This window comes from Hemiscyllium ocellatum, chromosome 11, assembly GCF_020745735.1.
Source record: "Hemiscyllium ocellatum isolate sHemOce1 chromosome 11, sHemOce1.pat.X.cur, whole genome shotgun sequence".
In the NCBI taxonomy this organism is placed as follows: Eukaryota; Metazoa; Chordata; class Chondrichthyes; order Orectolobiformes; family Hemiscylliidae; genus Hemiscyllium; species Hemiscyllium ocellatum.
The window spans coordinates 28,096,359-28,116,218 of record NC_083411.1 but is presented as its reverse complement, the minus strand read 5'-3'; the positions used below and the strand labels follow the sequence as shown (position 1 = coordinate 28,116,218).

Here is a 19,860-nt window from a genome sequence, read left to right as displayed (position 1 = left end):
GGGAAATGTTTGCATTTGGAAAAGAAATTTGGGTGTCCTTGCATGTTAGTCACAGAAAGCTAACATATCGGTACATCAGTGATTAGGAAGCCCAATAGTCTTCTGGTTTTTGTTACAAAGAAATTAGACTCTGACTAATTGAACCTTACCTCATTTATAAAGGATATTGATGAGGCCACACTTCCAATACTGTCCTCTGTTTTAGTCGTCTTACCTAGGTAAGAATTTATTTACATTTTAGAGGGAGTGCAACTAAGTTTAGACTGGTTCCTGGTTGAAGGCATAACCCCATGAGCAGAGAATGAATAGATTATGTTTGTAATTACTTTTAATCAACACAGTCATACAGCAGGAAAACAGACCCTTTAGTCCAACTTGTCCTTGCTGACCAGATACCTTAAACTGATGATTAGATTAGATTCACTACAGTGCGGAAACAGACCCTTTGGCCCAACAAGTCCACACTGACCCTCCAAAGAATCATCCACCCAGACCCATTTCTCTCTGACTAATGCACCTATCACTATGGGCAATTTACCTTGGCCAATTCACCTGACCTGCACATCTTTGGACTGTGGGAGGAAACCAGAGCACCTGGAGGAAACCCACGCAGACACTGGGAGAATGTGCAAACTCCACAAAGACAGTCACCCAAGGCTGAGAATTGAACCTGGGACCCTGGTGCTGTGAGGCAGCAGTGCTATCCACTGAGCCGCCGTGCTGCCCATTTTGACCCATTTGCTGGCATTTGACCCATATCCCTCTAAACCCTTCCTATTCATGCATCCATCCAGATGCCTTTTAAATGTTGTAATTGTACTAGCCTCCATTCTGCCTTGGCAACTTGCTCCATATATGCTTCACTCTCTGTGTGGAAAAAGTTGCTCCTCAGGTCCCTTTTAAATCTTTCCCCTCTCACCTTAAACCTATGCTCTTTAGTTTTGGACTCCCCTCCCCAGGAAAAGAAGACCTTGGCTATTCACTGAATCATGCCCCTCATGATTTTAGAAACATCTTTAAGGTCACCCCTCAGCCCCCAACGCTGCACTGCAGTGAAAATAGTCCTAACCTATTCAGCCTCTCCTTATAACTCAAGTTTTCCAATCCCGGCAACATTCTTGTACATCTTTTCTGAATCCTTTCAAGTTTCACAACATCCTTCGAATAATTGGTTAATCAGAATTGTATGCAGCATTCGAAAAGTGAATCAATGTTCTGTAGAGTTGCAACATGACATCTCAATTCCTTCACTGACCAGTGAAGGCAACCATGTCAAATGCTACCTTCACCATCCTGTCTACTTGCGACTCCACTTTCAAGGAACAATGAACCTGCTCCCCAGGTCCTTTTGAGTAGCAACACTCCCCAAGCGTTCCGATATGTTATGAAACACATCCCGCAGAAGTGTTTGAACACAGACTTTCTAGCTCAGAGATAGGACACTATCACTATGCTACAAGAATCCGAAGGTTAGGCATATGTTCTCTAGAGTTCCAAAAAATGTGAGGCTTTACCATGTGGTTTCTGAGGAAATGTTTCTCCTAGTTATGAAATTTTCGAAGATGGTTGATAGTGTCAGAATGCTTGGTCAGCCATTTAGTGCTGAAATGAGAAGAAGTTTCTTCACTCAAGGGGTTGAGAGACTTTGGAATTTTCTACCTTGAACCCATGGATGCTCTTGGAGTATATTCACAATAGAAGTTGATGAGACTTTTGAGTATGGTGAGAATCAAGGGACAGAGCAGGGTGATGGAGTTAATGTAACAGTTGAGTAAACATGTTGATTGACCAGAGCAAGGACCAAGGGCCAAATTACCTACTTTCATTTCTTATGTTCTTGCTTCTGCGGTGACTACGCTTCAGAGGCACTCAGTGGCTGTGAAGTGCTTGGAGCTGTCAGGAGGTAAAAAGTGTTTATACCTTTCCTTATCCTGCAGGTCTATTACTACATGGGAAAGACCAAGGTCGATGAGGTTTCCAGCTCCTTAAATCTGATCATCTAACTATCACTATCTCTGAACAGAAACCCTCATTACATTTAAGAAGTGTTGAAATGTACACTTGCAATGCTAAGGCATATAGGATTATATGACAAGTGCTGGAAAATAGGATTCGAGCTGTTAGGTTGTTTTTGACTAGCACAAACTCAATGGGCTGAAGGGCCTTTTTCTGTGTTGTAGACTTCTGTGACTCTAAGGCTTGATACTTATTAGAAGCAGCTGTGACTTTTGCTAGTCCGTCAGGTTTTTAGTCATTTTTGCTGAGTGCTCCAACCTTCATATATGGCTAATTTAAGTATAGTTACACAATACTCAATTCTACCAGAGTGAATGATTGTTTAATTTTAGTTGTTTACATTTCCTATACTTTTGTACTTAATTGAGTTTTTTGTGGAAAGATGTTAATGAAAGGTGTGTATTGCAAAGTGATTACTTAAAACATTGGCAGTTGGTTCGCTCAGTTAACTGAACAGCTGATTCACAATGCAGAGTGAAGCCAGCAACATGGGTTCAATTCCCATTACCATCTTAGGTTACCACAAAGGGCTCTTCTTCTCAATCTCTTCCCTCACCTGAGAGCAAACCACCTCCAACTCTGTGTGTCCCTCTGTGTGTCCCTCGGTCTGTTTTTAATCAGTTTTTCTTTTAGTTTGTAGGTGGATGGTATTTCTATATCCAAGCATACAAAGCACTCAAGCACAAAACTGCCAACATGGATGTGCTGATAGTTCTAGCTACAACAATTGCTTTCTTATATTCCTGTGTCATTCTTGCCATTGCTATGGCAGAAAAGGCCAAAGTGAATCCCATAACTTTCTTCGATACACCTCCGATGCTGTTTGTCTTCATTGGTTTGGGTCGGTGGCTTGAGCACATTGCTAAGGTGAGGAAAAAAAAGACTAACTTTATTTGAATTGTGACTTCAATTTCTTTTCTTGTTCCTTGTCCATTTTCTTCCTGTATCTTCCGTCCTGAAGACCCAAATAATAACTTGGTACAGTTGCACAGTGGAGTTTACCACTAGAATTTCATCCAGTTGATCAACATTAAGTGAATTTGACCAAAAGTATATTTAAGTTCCCTAAGCTCTTGGAATCAGGTAATATGGCTGAGGACGAAGCTGCCTCCACCTAAAAATCGCCTTTAGCAAAGTTTTCTCATTCAGAATGGCAAAATCTGAACAAATTTTATGTATCCTTCTGAGTGATGAGACAAATTGTAGTGTTGTTGTCAATGCCATGCTCAGTTCAGATGTGGAGTTAAATGTGGATCCTTTTGTGTGTTAACCAATTCCCAAATCCAGGAAACTTTTGGCTTCATAGTCAGTGACACTATGGCCACTCTTGCATGCCTCCCAACAAGCGCCTCAGATTGATCTCCAGCAGGCATCCCTGGAATGAAATGCTGTTTATGGAAAGCACAGCAGAGAAATAAAGCTGAATGAATATTCTGGATTTCACTGTTTACTTTTGGATATCAGACATGTTTGTATACTGCTTTCATTTGGAAATTTAAATGGGTGGATTTATGTCTCTCGTACATTCAAGTGGAGAGTTCACTGTACATGGTTTGTTGCAGAAGTGAATTTGACTGGCCAAAATTATTTTCTTTGTTTCCTAACTTTTATTCTGAATTACAGTATTTTGTTTTTTTCTGAAAGAGTTGAATCCAGTTTTATTTCTTCTTCAAAGCTTACAAATGACTCTCTCAGTCTAGTCCTGTGGTTTGAGGTGGAAACGTTGGCCAGAAATGGGTCACCTGACTCCAAGCATGATGTCAGCAGAGTGAGGTTTTAATTTTATTGGGTAATTATGAATGGCACATCTGCATTCCAGCAAGGTTATTGCCCTTTCATTTACCCATAAATTAATTCTGTTTTTAATGCATATTCCTTTGTTCAAACTGTTCAAATGTAACAAAATAGCCAATGAAAGAAAGTGTAATTTTATAAATGAATAGTGGCACAATTTTGATCTTTAGTTAGTTGCCACTTGCATGCTTAGTGAAGGTCACTTCAAATTTCCACAAAAGTTCTTTAGCCAGAAGTTGACTGTTCCCTTGACATTATAATAGCTGTTCATGCTACTTTGTTGAATATGCAGCAGGAAATTCTGGCTTCCTTCCTGTGTTTCAATCAAAAAATGTCAATCCCATCTTGGAGCGAAACATCTAGAGTTCAATTTAGTTTCAGTTTTAGTCCTTTGAATCCAATTTCTCTAATGTTAAATTCATAATTCCACACTTTACAAAGTTGCTTGTAAGTTGCATATAATAAATATGAAAATTTAGAATGATAATTCTCCCAGCCACTGCTAGCCTGTCCTCTTCCTTCGTGCAGGTGCCAATACATAAGCGGTTAGATGAACTTATGATCATATTAAATCAGGAATCCCTCACCATCAATGTGCTATTTTACCTCAGAAAACTCCCATTCAATGACTAAAGTGAAAATGTGTTGTTTTGACATTGAAATAGAAAGTTGAAACATGCAAGAGTGGAAAAAGGTCACAATTCGAGAGTGTACTGTATAAGGTTTCATGAAGACTTTTCTTACAGATTCACATAACCAGCAGCCTTTATTCCTCATAATGGGGACTTAATGCAGGTATTATGAGCAACTGAATATCTGAAGTTAATTGTCTTTAAGACCGTGTGTTGTTTAGTCATCTCAATATAAATGTAGTGGAATATAAAATTGGCAGAATCAAGACTTGTCTACCTTTAATGCATGAAGTTGGTCTGGTTCTGAATCTACAGCAATAGAAGGACTGTTCTGTTTATTGTGAAACTTTTTTATGTATTTTGTGAAATGAGAGAGATTTTTAAAAATTATATTGCAGAGCAAAACATCAGAAGCGCTTGCGAAGCTGATGTCATTGCAGGCAACTGAGGCCACGATAGTGAAGATAAACGAGGACCATTCCATTTTAAGGTTAGAGCCATTAAAAAAGAACATAGTTTTGTGTTTAATTCTCATTAGATGACTAATTTATTTGTTCGTGTCCTTGACCTTTATTTTGTGAAACATTGTTTTTTTTGCACTTTAATACGTTTATTTTCATTGGACAAATTGTGATTGATTAAATGCTGTTTTCTTTTTCTCACAATGGCTCCTCAGTGAAGAGCAAATTGATGTGGAGTTGGTACAACGAGGCGATATTGTAAAAGTGGTCCCAGGTGGTAAATTCCCTGTTGATGGCAGAGTGATTGAAGGTCATTCGTTGGCTGATGAATCTCTGATCACTGGTAAGAAATACACAACAGAATTCTGTGCATGTAACTCAAAAAATAAAATTGTAATTTTTGTGTTCGGGGAGTACAAACATGTACATGAGAAATACTCAAAACATTGTTTTCTGTGCTCATTAGCTTTGTCAGGTATCTAGGATATGCAGGCAATTTCCAAACATGATTTTTGGAATTAACTTCACACGTTGGTCATCATGCCAAAGTTGTAACTAAAAGCAAATTATTGCAGGTGCTGGAATTTGTACTGAATGCAAACAAGCACTGGAAATCACAGTGGGTCCAGCAACTTCTGTGGAAAGAGAGCAAGCTAACATTTTGAGTCTAGATGACTCTGCGTCAGAGCATTGTAACTGTAACCTTTTAAAACTATATTTTAAGTCAACAGCCATTCTGAATTGCTGTATTGACAGTTCGTGGGAGGAGCAGACTGCTCCTCCTTTTTAGGCATGAAGAGAATCATTAAATGAAAGTCAACAAAATCAGGAATTCCTATTGAAAGTCTTCTGTAACAAACAGTTTAGATAATGTGCTTTGGTACTGTACCTCTTAACGAGTTCAACACGCGGCGAGACATTGAACAATTCTTCCGCCGCCATTGCCTCCGTGCCTACTTCTTCAACCAAGATTCTCGCCCACCCTCTGACAACCCCTTCTCCCGCCTCCAACTGTATCGGCGCTGCCTCGTGCTCCCACGAGGAGGTTGAACAGTTCATCCACTTTACCAACACCTTCCACCCCGACCTCAAATTCACCTGGACCGTCTCAGACTCCTCCCTCCCCTTCCTCGACCTTTCTATTTCTATCTCAGGCGACCGAATCAACACGGACATCTACTATAAACCGACTGACTCCCACAGCTAACTAGACTACACCTCCTCCCACCCTGCCCCCAGTAAAAACGCCATCCCACATTCCCAATTCCTTCGTCTCCGCCGCATCTGCTCCCAGGAGGACCAGTTCCAATACCGTACAACCCAGATGGCCTCTTTCTTCAAGGACCGCAGATTCCCCCCAGACGTGATCGACGATGCCCTCCACCGCATCTCCTCTGCCCTTGAGCCCCGCCCCTCCAACCACCACCAGGACAGACCCCACTGGTTCTCACCTACCACCCCACCAACCTCCATATACAGCGTAACATCTGCCGTCATTTCCGCCACCTTCAAACGGACCCACCACCAGGGATATATTTCCCTCCTCTCCCCTATCAGCGTTCCGAAAAGACCACACCCTCTGTGACTCCCTCGTCAGGTCCACACCCCCCACAAACCCAGCCTCCACGCCCGGCATCTTCCCTTGCAACCGCAAGAAATGAAAAACTTGCGCCCACACCTCCTCCCTTACTTCTCTCCAAGGCCCCAAGGGATCCTTCCAGATCCGCCACAAATTCACCTGCACCTCCACACACATCATTTATTGCATCTGCTGCACCTGATGTGGCCTCCTCTATATTGGGGAGACAGGCCGCCTACTTGCGGAACGTTTCAGAGAACACCTCTGGGACACCCGGACCAACCAACCCAACCACCCCCTGGCTCAACACTTTAACTCCCCCTTCCACTCCACCAAGGACATGCAGATCCTTGGACTCCTCCATCGCCAGACGATAACAACACGACAGTTGGAGGAAGAGCGCCTCATCTTCCACCTGGGAACCCTCCAACCACAAGGGATGAACTCAGATTTCTCCAGTTTCTTCATTTCCCCTCTCCCCACCTTGTCTCAGTCAAATCCCTCAAACACAGCACCGCCTTCCTAACCTGCAATCTTCTTCCTGACCTCTCCACCCCCACCCCACTCTGGCCTATCACCCTCATCTTGACCTCTTTCCACCTATTGCAACTCCAACGCCCCTCCCCCAAGTCCCTCCTCCCTACCTTTTATCTTAGCCTGTTGGACACACTTTCCTCATTCCTGAAGAAGGGCTTATGGCCGAAACATCGAATTTCCTGTTCCTTGGATGCTGCCTGACCTGCTACGCTTTTCCAGCAACACATTTTCAGCTACTGTACTTCTGTGGTCCATCTCCATTCAAATTTGGTGATAAATGTATATCACATAAGTTGATTTCTGCCCAGTAAATCATTGCAAGTGCTCTAAAAGCAAAAATACTGAGTGCTGGAGGTTTGAAATCAAATGAGAAAGTGCAAGAAATACTTAACCAGACTGACAGCATCTGTGAACAGCAAAGTAGAGTATGACCGTTCTGAAGAAGGTGCAATCGATGGGCCTGTGCAAACTTCTGAGTGGCTTGTTTACCCATCCCTTCAAGGACCATCTGCCTCACATATGGTAGAGTCTGCAAGTCATGCCTTGTTCCTCACCATTTCTCAGAGCCTTTTGAATGAAAGTAACCATTGATCCCTACGGGCTACCTTTTATGAATTCCAGCACTTTTTTTCTATTTACATAATATGCTTTGCTTACCTTAAGTGCCATTTGCACTACACGAGTAATCTGATGGAGTTTGTTATTGTTAGACTAGTAGACCATGAATATTAGACTATTGAAGCTATTAGTAATAACTTTTTGGTCCCCTTTGTGTTATGCATTGTTTGTAGGTGAAGCAATGCCAGTCACTAAAAAATTGGGGAGCAGTGTCATTGCAGGCTCCATTAATCAGCATGGAGCTCTATTGATTGAAGCTACTCATGTTGGATCTGAAACCACTCTCTCTCAGATTGTGAAACTTGTAGAAGAAGCTCAAACATCTAAGGTACAGTCTTGGTGATCACATTCATAACCTAGGAGCTCTTTACGTGGATTTTCTTTTCCAAATGGATATTATTATATCGACAGTAGACGTGAAAAGTGTGCATGCTGAATTTTTTTTTTGTAGTTACTTTTCAGGTTTTGCTGGATATGTATATGGATAGGAAAGGTTTATAGGAATATGGGCCAAATGCTGGCAAATGAGACTGGATTTATTTCAGATATCGGCCAGCATGGAGGAGCTGGACCAAAGAGTCTGTTTCCATGCTGTACAGCTCTAGGTAGCTTCAAGTAATCTCTTCAATGTACTTTTTATCTGAACATTTCTGGTTTGGGGCTGACATTATCTTTTCATTACAAGATAATCTCATTTACTATATCTACCATTACCATCTCAGGAGAAATGATCCATACAACCGTCCTGTTCCAAGCACTTCACAAAGTTACCTCCCTTAAAGTCAAAAGTGAAACTAAAAATCTCACTCTCAGTTATGAGCTTTTCCCTTAAAATAAAATTTCGCAACACACACTAACAAACCTTTGACAGTATGTTGCTGGTTGCAACCAATCTAAAATTAACAGGTCCAATGGTTAGGGATACCCCTAACCCATTGGCTCTGCAGCCAGACTTCAAAATCTGTTTTGAAAATGAATTGCCATCATTTCAGAAATACTCACAAGTTAATTATTTACTGAATGAGTGCTGAAAATCCCTCCAGTTACAAACTGAAAACCAAAAAACTCATGCTCTCACCATGTATCATGAAAAATTATGCATGTAAATCCCACAGTTTACACCACATTTACCACTTTTTGTCATAATTGCAGCTTTGCAGTCATTTTACAAACAAGAAACAAACATGGTTTATAAAATTATAATTAATGTTGCTCATTGTACAACACTTTGCATCTGGTTTTTAGCACTGAAAGAGAGACGCACTTCTCTTGTGAATGATTAGAGTCATAGAGCTTTACAGCATGGAAACAGACCTTTTGGTCCATCGCGTCCATGCCGATCAGATATCCTAAACTAATCTATTTCTATTTGCATTTGGCCCAAATCCCTCTAAACCCTTCCTATTCATATATCCATCCAAATATCTTCTAAATGTTGTAATTTTACCAGCCTCCATCACTTCCTCTGCCAGCTCATTCCATACACTCACCTACCCTCCATGTGAAAAGGAGACCCTTCGCTCCCTTTCAAAAATCCCACTCACCTTAAATCCTTTAGTTCTGGATTCCCCTAACCTTGGGAAAGGACCTTGTCTATTTAGGAGAAAGTGAGGACTGCAGATGCTGGAGGTCACAGTCAAAGAGTCTGGTGCTGGAAAAGCACAGCCAGTCAGGCAGCATCCAAAGAGCAGGAGAATCGACGTTTCGGGCATAACCCAAATGATTCTTGATGAAGGGATTATGCCCGAAACGTTGATTCTCCTGCTTCTCGGATAACGCCTGACTGGCTGTGCTATTCCAACACCAAATTCATCAACTGTGATCTCCAGCATCTGCAGTTCTCACCTTCTCCTAAATGGACAAAATCTTTTCCCAAGGGTAGGATATGTACCCTATCCATGCTGCTCATCATTTTATGGACCTCTATCAAGTCACCCCTCAGCCTCTGACAGTCCATGGAAAATAACCCCAGCCTATTCAGCCTCTCCCTATAGCTCAAATCCTCCAACTTTGGCAACATTTTTGTATATCTTTTCTGAACTCTTTCAAGTTTCACAACATCCATCCTCTACCACAGAGACCAGAATTGTACACAGTATTCCAAAAGTAGCCTAACCCCCAATGTCCTGTACAGCTGCAACATGACTTCACAACTTCAGTACTCAATGCACTGACCAATAAAGGCAAGCATACCTTCTTCATTATTCTATCTACCTGTGATTCCACTTAAAAGGAACTATGAACCTGCACTTCAATGTCTTTTCATTCAGCAACACTCCCCAGCATCTTACCATTAAGTGTGTAAGTCCTGTTCTGATTTACCTTTCCAAATTGTGGCACCTCGTGTTTATTTAAAGTAAACTCCACCTACTACTACTTAGCCCATCGACTCAACTGATCAAGATCCTTTTATACTCTGAGGTAACCTTCTTTGCTGTCCACTACACCTCCAAATTTGAAGTCATCTGCAAACGTACTAACCGTACCCCCTAAGTTCACATCCAAATCATTTATATAACTGACGAATAACAGTGGACCCAGCACCAATCCTTGTGACACATCAGTAGCCACAGGTCTCCACCACCATCTTCTGTCTTTTACCTCTGCTTTATTTGGGCAAATTTATGCATTAATGACCTTCTAGAAAATGTTCACATTGGATGCAAAAGCTGGAAGAATACCCTCTTCCCTTGCACCTAGATTGTGTTTATTTAGAGATTATTCACTCCTCTAGCTTCTCCACTGAAGTTGCAGAGACTCTACAATTTATTGTTTGTTTTCTTTAAAGGCCCCTATTCAACAGTTTGCAGATAAGCTGAGTGGATACTTCGTCCCATTTATCGTTGGAGTTTCTGTTGTTACTCTGATTGCCTGGGTTATCATTGGATTTTTAAAGTTTAACCTTGTGGAAGAATATTTCCCTGTAAGTACTGAAGTTTAAGCAGAATGTCTTGTCTGGAAAGGTGGTCAATACCAGTGGCAAAGTTTGAAATTTAAGTTGTCGTTGTCAAAACTAGAACTTGCGGATTCTTCATTTCATGATGTATGTCAGTATTGGTCCTGGGCATTATTTCTATAGAAATGATTTTGGATTAAAATAGTGTGGAATTCTTTTGGTATTTATAATTACTTCTGACAATTTAGCCGTTAATGCAGAAATATAATGCAGATACTCTCATGAAAACATTCTGGGTTTAGTTTTCTCTGACTCGCACATTAAACAAGGCATGAGTTCTGTCTATAATCTCGCAAGCTCCTGGTAAAGCTTCAGCTGATGTCACCTGTGGCAAATTGTGGCAGTGATTCTCAACTTTATGTACCGACATCTGAGATGGCCTTGATGAGGTCACCCTTTATAAGATTATCATCTTATAATCTGGGGGTTTAGTGGGTGGACAGGGAATGCAAATGTCAGAGTTCTTGAACTCCTTGCCTATTCCAGGACACCACCCATGGTTAACACTTATAGCTAATAACATTAAGGTTACTGGTCAAATTAACTGGAGAGGTGGACCCGACTTGAAACTTTGATTGACTCCTCAAAGATTTAAAAACAGAAATTATCCTTTCCATAAAAGCTGACTCACCCCGGACCCTGTTAGCTGATAGGCGTAGGAATTCCTTAAACTGTGACAGAAGGAAGACCTCCCCCAGGTTTTGATCTTTCTGCTGGACTTCCCAGCTGTGTTCCCAGCTTTAGGAGGCACAGTTTATATGCACAGTTAGTCTGCCACTGCATTTTAATTGTTGTGGCCTAACCGCTATCCAACTCGCATATGTAGGTTCAAGCTTGGCACTCAGCATGGGTAGATCTTGGCACTTTAGTTGCATTTGTCTATGAAATTTGAGAATGTTAGTCAACCTGGATGCCAATGACTCGAAACAGATTATTAATGAACTCGGGATCAAAAACGGGTGTTAAAGGTATCCTGGGATGATGTGATGAAAGGTTAGTCGGTAGATCAAAAAGGAACCTAGGGAAATGAAATTAAATACAACTTGAAATCTGTTGTGCTGATATAATATGAGAGCAAGCAGAAGAGCTGAGAATCTAAAACTAAATTTGAAGGCAGCAGTTTGATTTTATCATATCCCAATTTGCAATTGGAAGATAGAAGGAACTTTACTTCTGCAAATGCTAAGAGGCAAAGTTAAAAATCACACAACACCAGGTTAGAGTCCAACAGGTTTATTTGGAAGCACTAGCTTTCAGAGCACTCCTCTTTTGTCGGGTGGTTGTGGAATATAAGATCATAAGACACAGAATTTATAGCAAAAGTTTACAGTGTGATGCACCCGAGATGATAAATTGAAAAAGACTTGGATTGTTGGTTAAGTCTCTAATGACCATGTTGGTTTCAGTTTGTTCATATGTAAGTTCCAGAAGTTTTTTCAAGTTATATTCTCAAGCGAACTTTAACAATAAGTGCCATGTCAGCTCAGATAATGCATTGAAGGTATAAGGTTAAAATTTGTCTGTGTCCCAATGTTCAGACTGATACTATTTCTAAAAAGGGATTTACAGAATCTTCCATGAATTCATGCAATTTTTGAGCAAAATAAAATGTAATTCTGCAAGTACAAATTAACCCCACAAACTCATGTGTGTGGGTGGGTGTGTGTGGGGGTGATGTGAGTGTCTGTGAGAGTGTGTGTGTATGTGTGAGAGTATAAAAGGGTTTAAGTCTGTGAGCGGCAGATGACACCAAAATTGGAGGTGTAGTGGACAGCGAAGAGGGTTACCTCGGGTTACAACAGGATCTGGACCAGATGGGCCAATGGGCTGAGAAGAGGCAGATGGAGTTTAATTCAGATAAATGCGAGATGCTGCATTTTGGGAAAGCAAATCTTAGCAGGACTTATACACTTAATGGTAAGGTCCTCGGGAGTGTTGCCGAACAAAGAGATCTTGGAATGCAGGTTCATAGCTCCTTGAAAGTAGAGTCATAGGTAGATAGGATAGTGAAGAAGGCATTTGGTATGCTTTCCTTTATTGGTCAGAGTATTGAGTACAGGAGTTGGCAGGTCATGTTGTGGCTGTACAGGACATTGGTTAGGCCAATGTTGGAATATTGCGTGCAATTCTGGTCTCCTTCCTATCGGAAAGATGTTGTGAAACTTGAAAGGGTTCAGAAAAGATTTACAAGGATGTTGCCAGGGTTGGAGGATTTGAGCTATAGGGAGAGGCTGAAAAGGCTGGGGCTGTTTTTCCCTCGAGTGTCGGAGGCTTACAAAATTGAGGGGCATGGATAGGATAAATAGACAAAGTCTTTTCCCTGGGGCTGGGGAGTCCTGAACAAGAGGGCATAGGTTTAGGGTGAGAGGGGAAAGATATAAAAGACACCTAAGGGGCAACTTTTTCACACAGGGTGGTACAGGCATGGAATGAGCTGTCAGAGGAAGTGGTGGAAGCTGGTACAATTGCAACATTTAAGAGGCATTTGGATGTGTATATGAATAGGAAGGGTTTGGAGGGGTATGGGCCGGGTGCTGGCAAGTGGAACTAGATTGGATTGGGATATCTGGTCGGGATGGACGGGTTGGACCTAAGGGTCTGTTTCCATGCTGTATATCTCTATGACTCTAAGTGTTGCTGTACTGGAATCAGGCTGTGATGTCTTTTCTAAAGGCCCACGCACTGTAGATTTGAGGTAAACACTAAATGCTCAATAAAAGCAAAATATGGCAAATTCTGGAAATCTGAAATAAAATCAAACTCAACTGGTCTGGCATTACCCATGGCGAGGAAACAGTTCATGTTTCAAGCTCAATATCAACTAAACATTAGGTGGTTGATAGCTAATAAGTGGCAGCCAGCATAGATTCAAAAGGTAATGATCCTCCTCGATAAATACACTTTTTAAAAACTAAATAGTGACATCCCAAATCAACTGTGGAAGCTTCAAGCTGGTTGTGTGCCTTGATTTTCAAAACCAATTGAAAAGTGTAGTGTAAACCTGCTACAAAGGCTGAGATTTCAAATTTAACTTGGAAATGAATATAAAATGGTTATGCTGCTTGAAAACAGGGATCATTGAGGGGTTTATGTCAGTGGAGAAAGAAGGAAACATTAAGTGGGTTCTTCAGGAGATTGGTGGGCATTTCTGCCATGTTAGCACGCTCAAATTGAGGATGTGCAGCGCTGTTGAAATGGCAGACACATCACTGTTGGTTTGGAATAACATGTAGCCCAGACAAGTAAAAATGGCAGATTTCATTTCCGAAACAATAGATTGAACCAGATAGGTTCAGATGTTTCTTAATATCAATGATTGTTGAAATCACCATCAAAGATTTATGTCACTTGTTCCTTGTGTCTTAAATTCAAATTCCTCCAGCTGTTGTGTTGAGGTGAGAACCAATGACCTCCAAGCATGGGTTTCTCCTCTGACGACATTGCCACTGCACCATCATCTCAACTACCCATACCCTGATTTATATCCTGGATGAATTTGAGATCGCACTATGAAAGTGTGCATTGCAGTGGGAAATTTTCAGCACCAGTTCAATGTAGTAGAACATTCGAGTTCATCACATCCAGGAGCAGCAGTGAATATTTAATTTGTTTTTTTTAAATTCTAACAATAAAAAAAATTGATTATTAAAATTGTAGCTTTTATTTTGTTTCAAGCAATCTTGCTGCAAAGTAACAACAACAATAATTGCCTGTCTGTTAGGTTATAGCCCAAGCAGTGCTCTTTCTGTTGAGGTTATACCTGCCAGCTATGACTGACCGACTTACCTGTTTTTACATAGGGTTACAACAAAAGCTTGTCTCAACCTGAGGTGATTGTGCGTTTTGCATTCCAAGCCTCGATTACTGTCCTTTGCATTGCGTGCCCCTGTGCATTGGGATTGGCAACACCTACTGCAGTAATGGTGGGAACAGGAGTCGGTGCACAAAATGGTATCCTCATTAAAGGAGGGGAGCCACTGGAAATGGCACACAAGGTAAATACAATAAGAGACTATATTGTCCTTGTAACTCAGGACAAATACTTTGATTGTTGTGTATATAAACTAATATCAGTTGTTAAATCATGGAGATTTTCCTTTCGGAGCATCTTGTCCTTGGCTGTTTACTATGACAACTGCATTGAACATTTATTTTGCCATAAATGGAGTTCGTGTCCTACAAGGTTCACCTATATGTATTATAAACAGTGGCTGATGCACAGGAAATTAGAAAGACCAGTAATAAAAGGTCGGCACAGTAGCCCAGTGGTTGGCACTGCTGCCTCACAGTACCAGGGACCCGGATTCAATTCCATCCTCTGACGACTGACCGTGTGGAGTTTGCACGTTCTTCCTGTGTCTTCATGAGTTTCTGCTGGATGCTGCCACTTGCACAGTCCAAAGATGTGCAGGTTAGGTGGATTGGCCCTGTGAAATACAGGGTTACAAGGATAAGGTGGGGGGGTTGGGTTGGGAAGCTCTTTGAAGGGTTGATGTACACTCGATGGGCTAAATGGCTTCTTTCCACACTGTACGGATTCTATTTTAGAAAGCTACTTTCATTTTCTGCACCAAGTTTTGAAATAGTTATCAGAATCAATTGGATCTGTGAAAATACGTTTCCTCTATAATTCAGACAATTCAGAAGATGACTGATGCAGTGTGTTTGGTTCATGACACTAATGTATTGCTGATGTGTGTAACAACAACGTGCATTTATATAGCCCTTTTTAGTGTAATAACATTTCCCAAGGTGCTTCCAAGGAGTACTATGAAGCAAAATTTGACATAGAACCACATAAGTGGTATGAGGATAGATGATCAAAGGCTTAGTCAACGAGAGGGAAGTGAAACAGAGAAAAGTAGAGGTTTTGGGAGGGAATTCCGGTTCTTGAAACAGGCAGCTGAAGGCACACCACCACGGCTAAAATGAATAAGATCAGGATGCTTATAAGACCACAACTAAATGAATACCCATTCCAGGGTTTTTGGGTTGAATGAAATTACCAACCTTGGGGGGGGGGGGGGGGGGGGGTGCACTGAAGTGGAAGGATATGAAATAATGGATGAGAATTTTCATGTTATCTATCTAAGTCTGGAAACACAGGGTTTTTTTTATATATGAACATGAGGTAGCATGAGTACGTTTTCACCATTTTGGAAGGCCTGAAGTTCATGGCAAGTAGGATTAAATGTCCGTATAAAGGACATCTTTACTACAGTGAAATGTGACAAAGTCTCCCTGTTGGAGTTATTCAGTTTGTAATGTTAATTTTGCTATTTCCAGAAACCAAAAAGTATGAATACAATGGTTACATTGATTTTTGTTCAGCATTGTTAGAGCTGAGGAAAAATTTGAAAAATGTCTACAACCCTCTTTAATTCTGCCATATAGTTATGCCTACATAACATTATCCAGTCTATCTAGCCCATCCTTCGTCGCCTTTCAAGAGCATATTGACAGAAGTCTCAGAACACTCATACCACATGTAGATATAACATTGAGTATGTGATTTGGAATTGCACTAAGGTGGCAGTAGTGCTTACTTTTCCAGTCAGCCTAACAGAAGCTTTATTTTCATGGATTTTATCCTGCCAGTCCTCTGCTTTAATAATATACTGTGGAAAATTTACATAGTTCTCTTGGCTTATTGTCCTGGTTAAATGTAGAACTGCATAAACTTTTTTTCAGCAAAATCAAGTTGTTTTCTTGGATTCAAGTTTAATTCAGTTAAGAAATGAATTGGATTGTATTGACTGACACTGATGTTTTAGTAGAATAATAAAATTCCTGTCTCATTTAGATAAATACTGTTGTTTTTGATAAAACTGGAACAATCACTCATGGAACGCCCAGAGTGATGAACCTGAAGATACTGTCAGAGAGTAATTACATATCACAGACAAGGCTGTTGGCCATTGTTGGTACTGCAGAAACCAACAGTGAACATCCATTGGGTGTAGCAGTAACGAAGTACTGTAAGCAGGTATGACCTTTTCTTATTGCTGTCAATTTGTGAAGAGTAAATTTGCGATCACCGTTTTTTTAAGATCATATATCAGTGAGAAAATCTAGCAGCATTTCTGTAGTTTGAGGCTGGCAGAGTGCTTCCATTATATAAGCTGCACTCTGCAGTGTGACCAGCGTTACCTCCCTCAGTGTTTCTTAAACATGGGTGGAGAAGTTGTCAGATGAATCTATTCCTAATATACAATCGGGAGACACCTAGAAGTTAATTTTCTCATGATATTTTTGAGCAGATATTTGAGAGCAGCTCAAGATGCCCAGATCTTTGTGATCTGAAAGACCCCCCCCCCCCCGCCCCCACCACCCCGCAAAGCCCCCACATTAGAAGTAACTAAACATTAGGCTTCCATCTTGTGGTATTCAGATTTGAATGGCTAGTTTACCGATGAAATGGTTTGCAAAAAGTTGCATAAAATGTTCATGCTGTCGGGCTCAGTAAAGAATTGTTTTAAAAAAAAGTCTCAGCAGTACAAGGGAAAGAACCTGGAAAGTATCAATTAAGTTCAAGTTTTTTAAAAAGCTGAGGGAGGAGCAATACTTCCCTGGAATTGCATATCTGTAAGAAAGATAATGTTGGGAAACATGTTTGAACTTTGTTTCTCCGCTTGCATTCAGGTCTTTCCACCTGTATTGTATAATATGCTCATTTTCTTTGATTTGTGTAATAAACATAGGTCTATTTTTAAAGAACTGTTGCAGCCTGGTGTGAATATGCTCCATTGAATAACCACTATGGTAACCAACTGCAACAATGAAACATATGCTTTGTCAAGCCGTTTCATGTTTTATTGTGGAATTTGACTTGTCATGTATTATCATAAGCTGGAATTGCAATTGTATACAGATGTGGACTTGTTCATTGTAACAATAATGAGATTGTGAATTCTAACCATATCAAATGATCACAAATATGCCAGCCTGGACACTGACAAATACATTGTCATAGTTAAACAAAGATTTTACATAATTATTATCCATTATCAGACTATGACCACAATGTATTCTTGTAGATCATGCTATTTTGTATTATTATCCCATTTTTAGGTGTTTTGTTGCAATTATTAAAACTCATTGGTAACGTGAACTAATAATAATGTGCCAAAGTGATGATTTGTAAATATACACACACACACATTTTGCAAATCCTGTGCAGAATCCATTTTGCAAGAAGCTGAAAGTTTCAGGGAACAATTGTAGGGTACCCTGGTTACCTGGGCCAGTCATGGAGGTATCTTTAATAGCTGTGTTAAGTGCAGCATCTTCTAAACCTTTGTCTATTTGCTTGTCAAGTTGGTTTCTGTGTATTTCACACACTCCTTCCAGGAGGAGGGGAAGAAAATACAAAAGAAGGATACCAATGAAGGAAAGATATGGAGACAGGTGCTCACAACATAAAACAAAAATAACTTGTTCTTTTCTCACTTCAGGAACTAGGCTCAGATGAGCTTGGCTCATGTTCAGACTTTCAAGCAGTTGCTGGCTGTGGCATCATGTGCAAAGTCTCCAACATTGAGTCACTACTAAATAAAAAGAATCTTGAGGTTGAACAGAACATGGTGCTGATACAGATCAATCAGAAAAGCAGCGATGATGGCTCACCACATTCTTCAATCAAAGAGGCTCAATCAGGAAGTGAGTGAATTTTCTTCTCTGCTATAGTGCAACAAATTGTTACAGGTGGTCAAAGTTGACTCCTCCCTTTCCCAAACAGATGGAAATATTAGGAAATGATAAAGGCCATAAATAAGAAGTAGTAACTTTCTCCAGAGGCCTTCTAACGGTTAACTGAAAACTGCTAAAATGAGTTATCTGAGTATGGGTGACCTTTGTTATCGTCAAGATTGACATTGTGAGGCAACATGCAAAGCTTTGATGTTTTGGTGCATAATGTCATTTCTTGGTACATTGGTGTACAGAACTGGTGCTTAAATATTTATTACTGCTTACTTAGATGTAATGAATGTTGTTTAATTGTATTTCAAACATTGAACATTTTGATCTACTGACCTTTGTACTATACGGGGTAGTTTCTTCTCGTATTTCTGTTCTTCTGAAAAGCACTTATCTATTTGTCGCCTCACTTTTCTATTATTGTGCCATTTGGAATAATTATTTCAAATTTTCTGGAAATGTTCCTCTGGTAATCACTGATTTCTCACTTGATTATTTATATTTTTGCATATCAGTTTATTGTTTCTTTGTGCTCTGCTGCTGGTTCAGGGAAATCACAGATCTTTTCGGTGCTCATTGGAAATCGTGAATGGATGAAAAGGAATGGTCTACATATCAATAATGACGTGGACAGTTGCATGATAGAGCACGAAAGTCAGGGACATACAGCGGTGCTAGTCTCTGTAGATGGTAAGAACACGAGCAGTTTTCTGTTTCAATCAGACAGAGCCCACTTTGGTAGGGAACAGGAAGTTGTGTATGTTGGAAGTCTGGCAAGGAAAAGGTCATTCATGCTTGACTGTGGCCCTGTAGGTGGTCTGATACACTGCTTCACACAAATCTGAACACCCCTTGGACAAGGTAATGAAGGCTTGCTAGTGCCTGTTGGACTGCCCCCTGCAAGTATTTTTGGAAATTATCAACTAGCTGCCCAGAGGTGGCATTAGTATCAGCTGTGCATTTGAAATCGTAGGATTGCAACCAGGCATACGTAGGAAATATGGTACAGGAACAGACCATTGGCCCACACAATTGTATATGCTAAACCTGAATTTCCTTTCACCATTTCTCATCTAAATTAACCATTATAACCGTCTATTCCTATCTTTTTCAAATCTTGTCTGGCTTCACTTCAAAGGCATCTATTTGCTTTCAGTATTACCTGCAGTAAAAAGTTCCACATTGTTATCGCTGTTTGAATGAAAAGTTTCTTCGGTTTCCTGATGGATTTCTTGGTGACTGTCTTTATATCCTCCCACAAAAGGAAACACTCTCGGTGTCCTTGTACCAAAACGTATGACAATTTTTAAACATTGCTATTATGTCACCCTTTCACCAAAAGAAAAACAGACCCAGTTTGTCAGTCTTCCTGATATCTGTACTTATGCATTTAGATGGTGCCCTTTAACATCAAAAAACACTGCTGGTTCTTCACAGATTTATATTCAGTGTCATGAATGATAAATATTACTGTTCAGCTTTGTTCTGAGCTTCCCCTTTTGGGGGAAAAAGAGGATAGTGAATTTATGGTCAACTTCGCAGATGGAGAAATGTGCACGTGACTTTAGG

General features: G+C 40.5%; 1 protein-coding gene across 2 annotated transcripts in view; it reads left to right on the top strand.

The window, feature by feature from the left end:
- Nucleotides 1–19,860, top strand: part of LOC132820401 (copper-transporting ATPase 1-like) — a 100,591-nt gene that overhangs the window by 69,569 nt on the left and 11,162 nt on the right. For both annotated transcript variants that reach the window (XM_060832493.1, XM_060832492.1), the window contains exons 10-18: nt 2,650–2,883; nt 4,841–4,932; nt 5,119–5,246; nt 7,811–7,965; nt 10,426–10,560; nt 14,394–14,588; nt 16,397–16,579; nt 18,048–18,252; nt 18,841–18,981. In XM_060832493.1, coding sequence (XP_060688476.1) covers nt 2,650–2,883; nt 4,841–4,932; nt 5,119–5,246; nt 7,811–7,965; nt 10,426–10,560; nt 14,394–14,588; nt 16,397–16,579; nt 18,048–18,252; nt 18,841–18,981 — 1,468 coding nt within the window. The remainder of the gene's footprint in view (nt 1–2,649; nt 2,884–4,840; nt 4,933–5,118; nt 5,247–7,810; nt 7,966–10,425; nt 10,561–14,393; nt 14,589–16,396; nt 16,580–18,047; nt 18,253–18,840; nt 18,982–19,860) is intronic.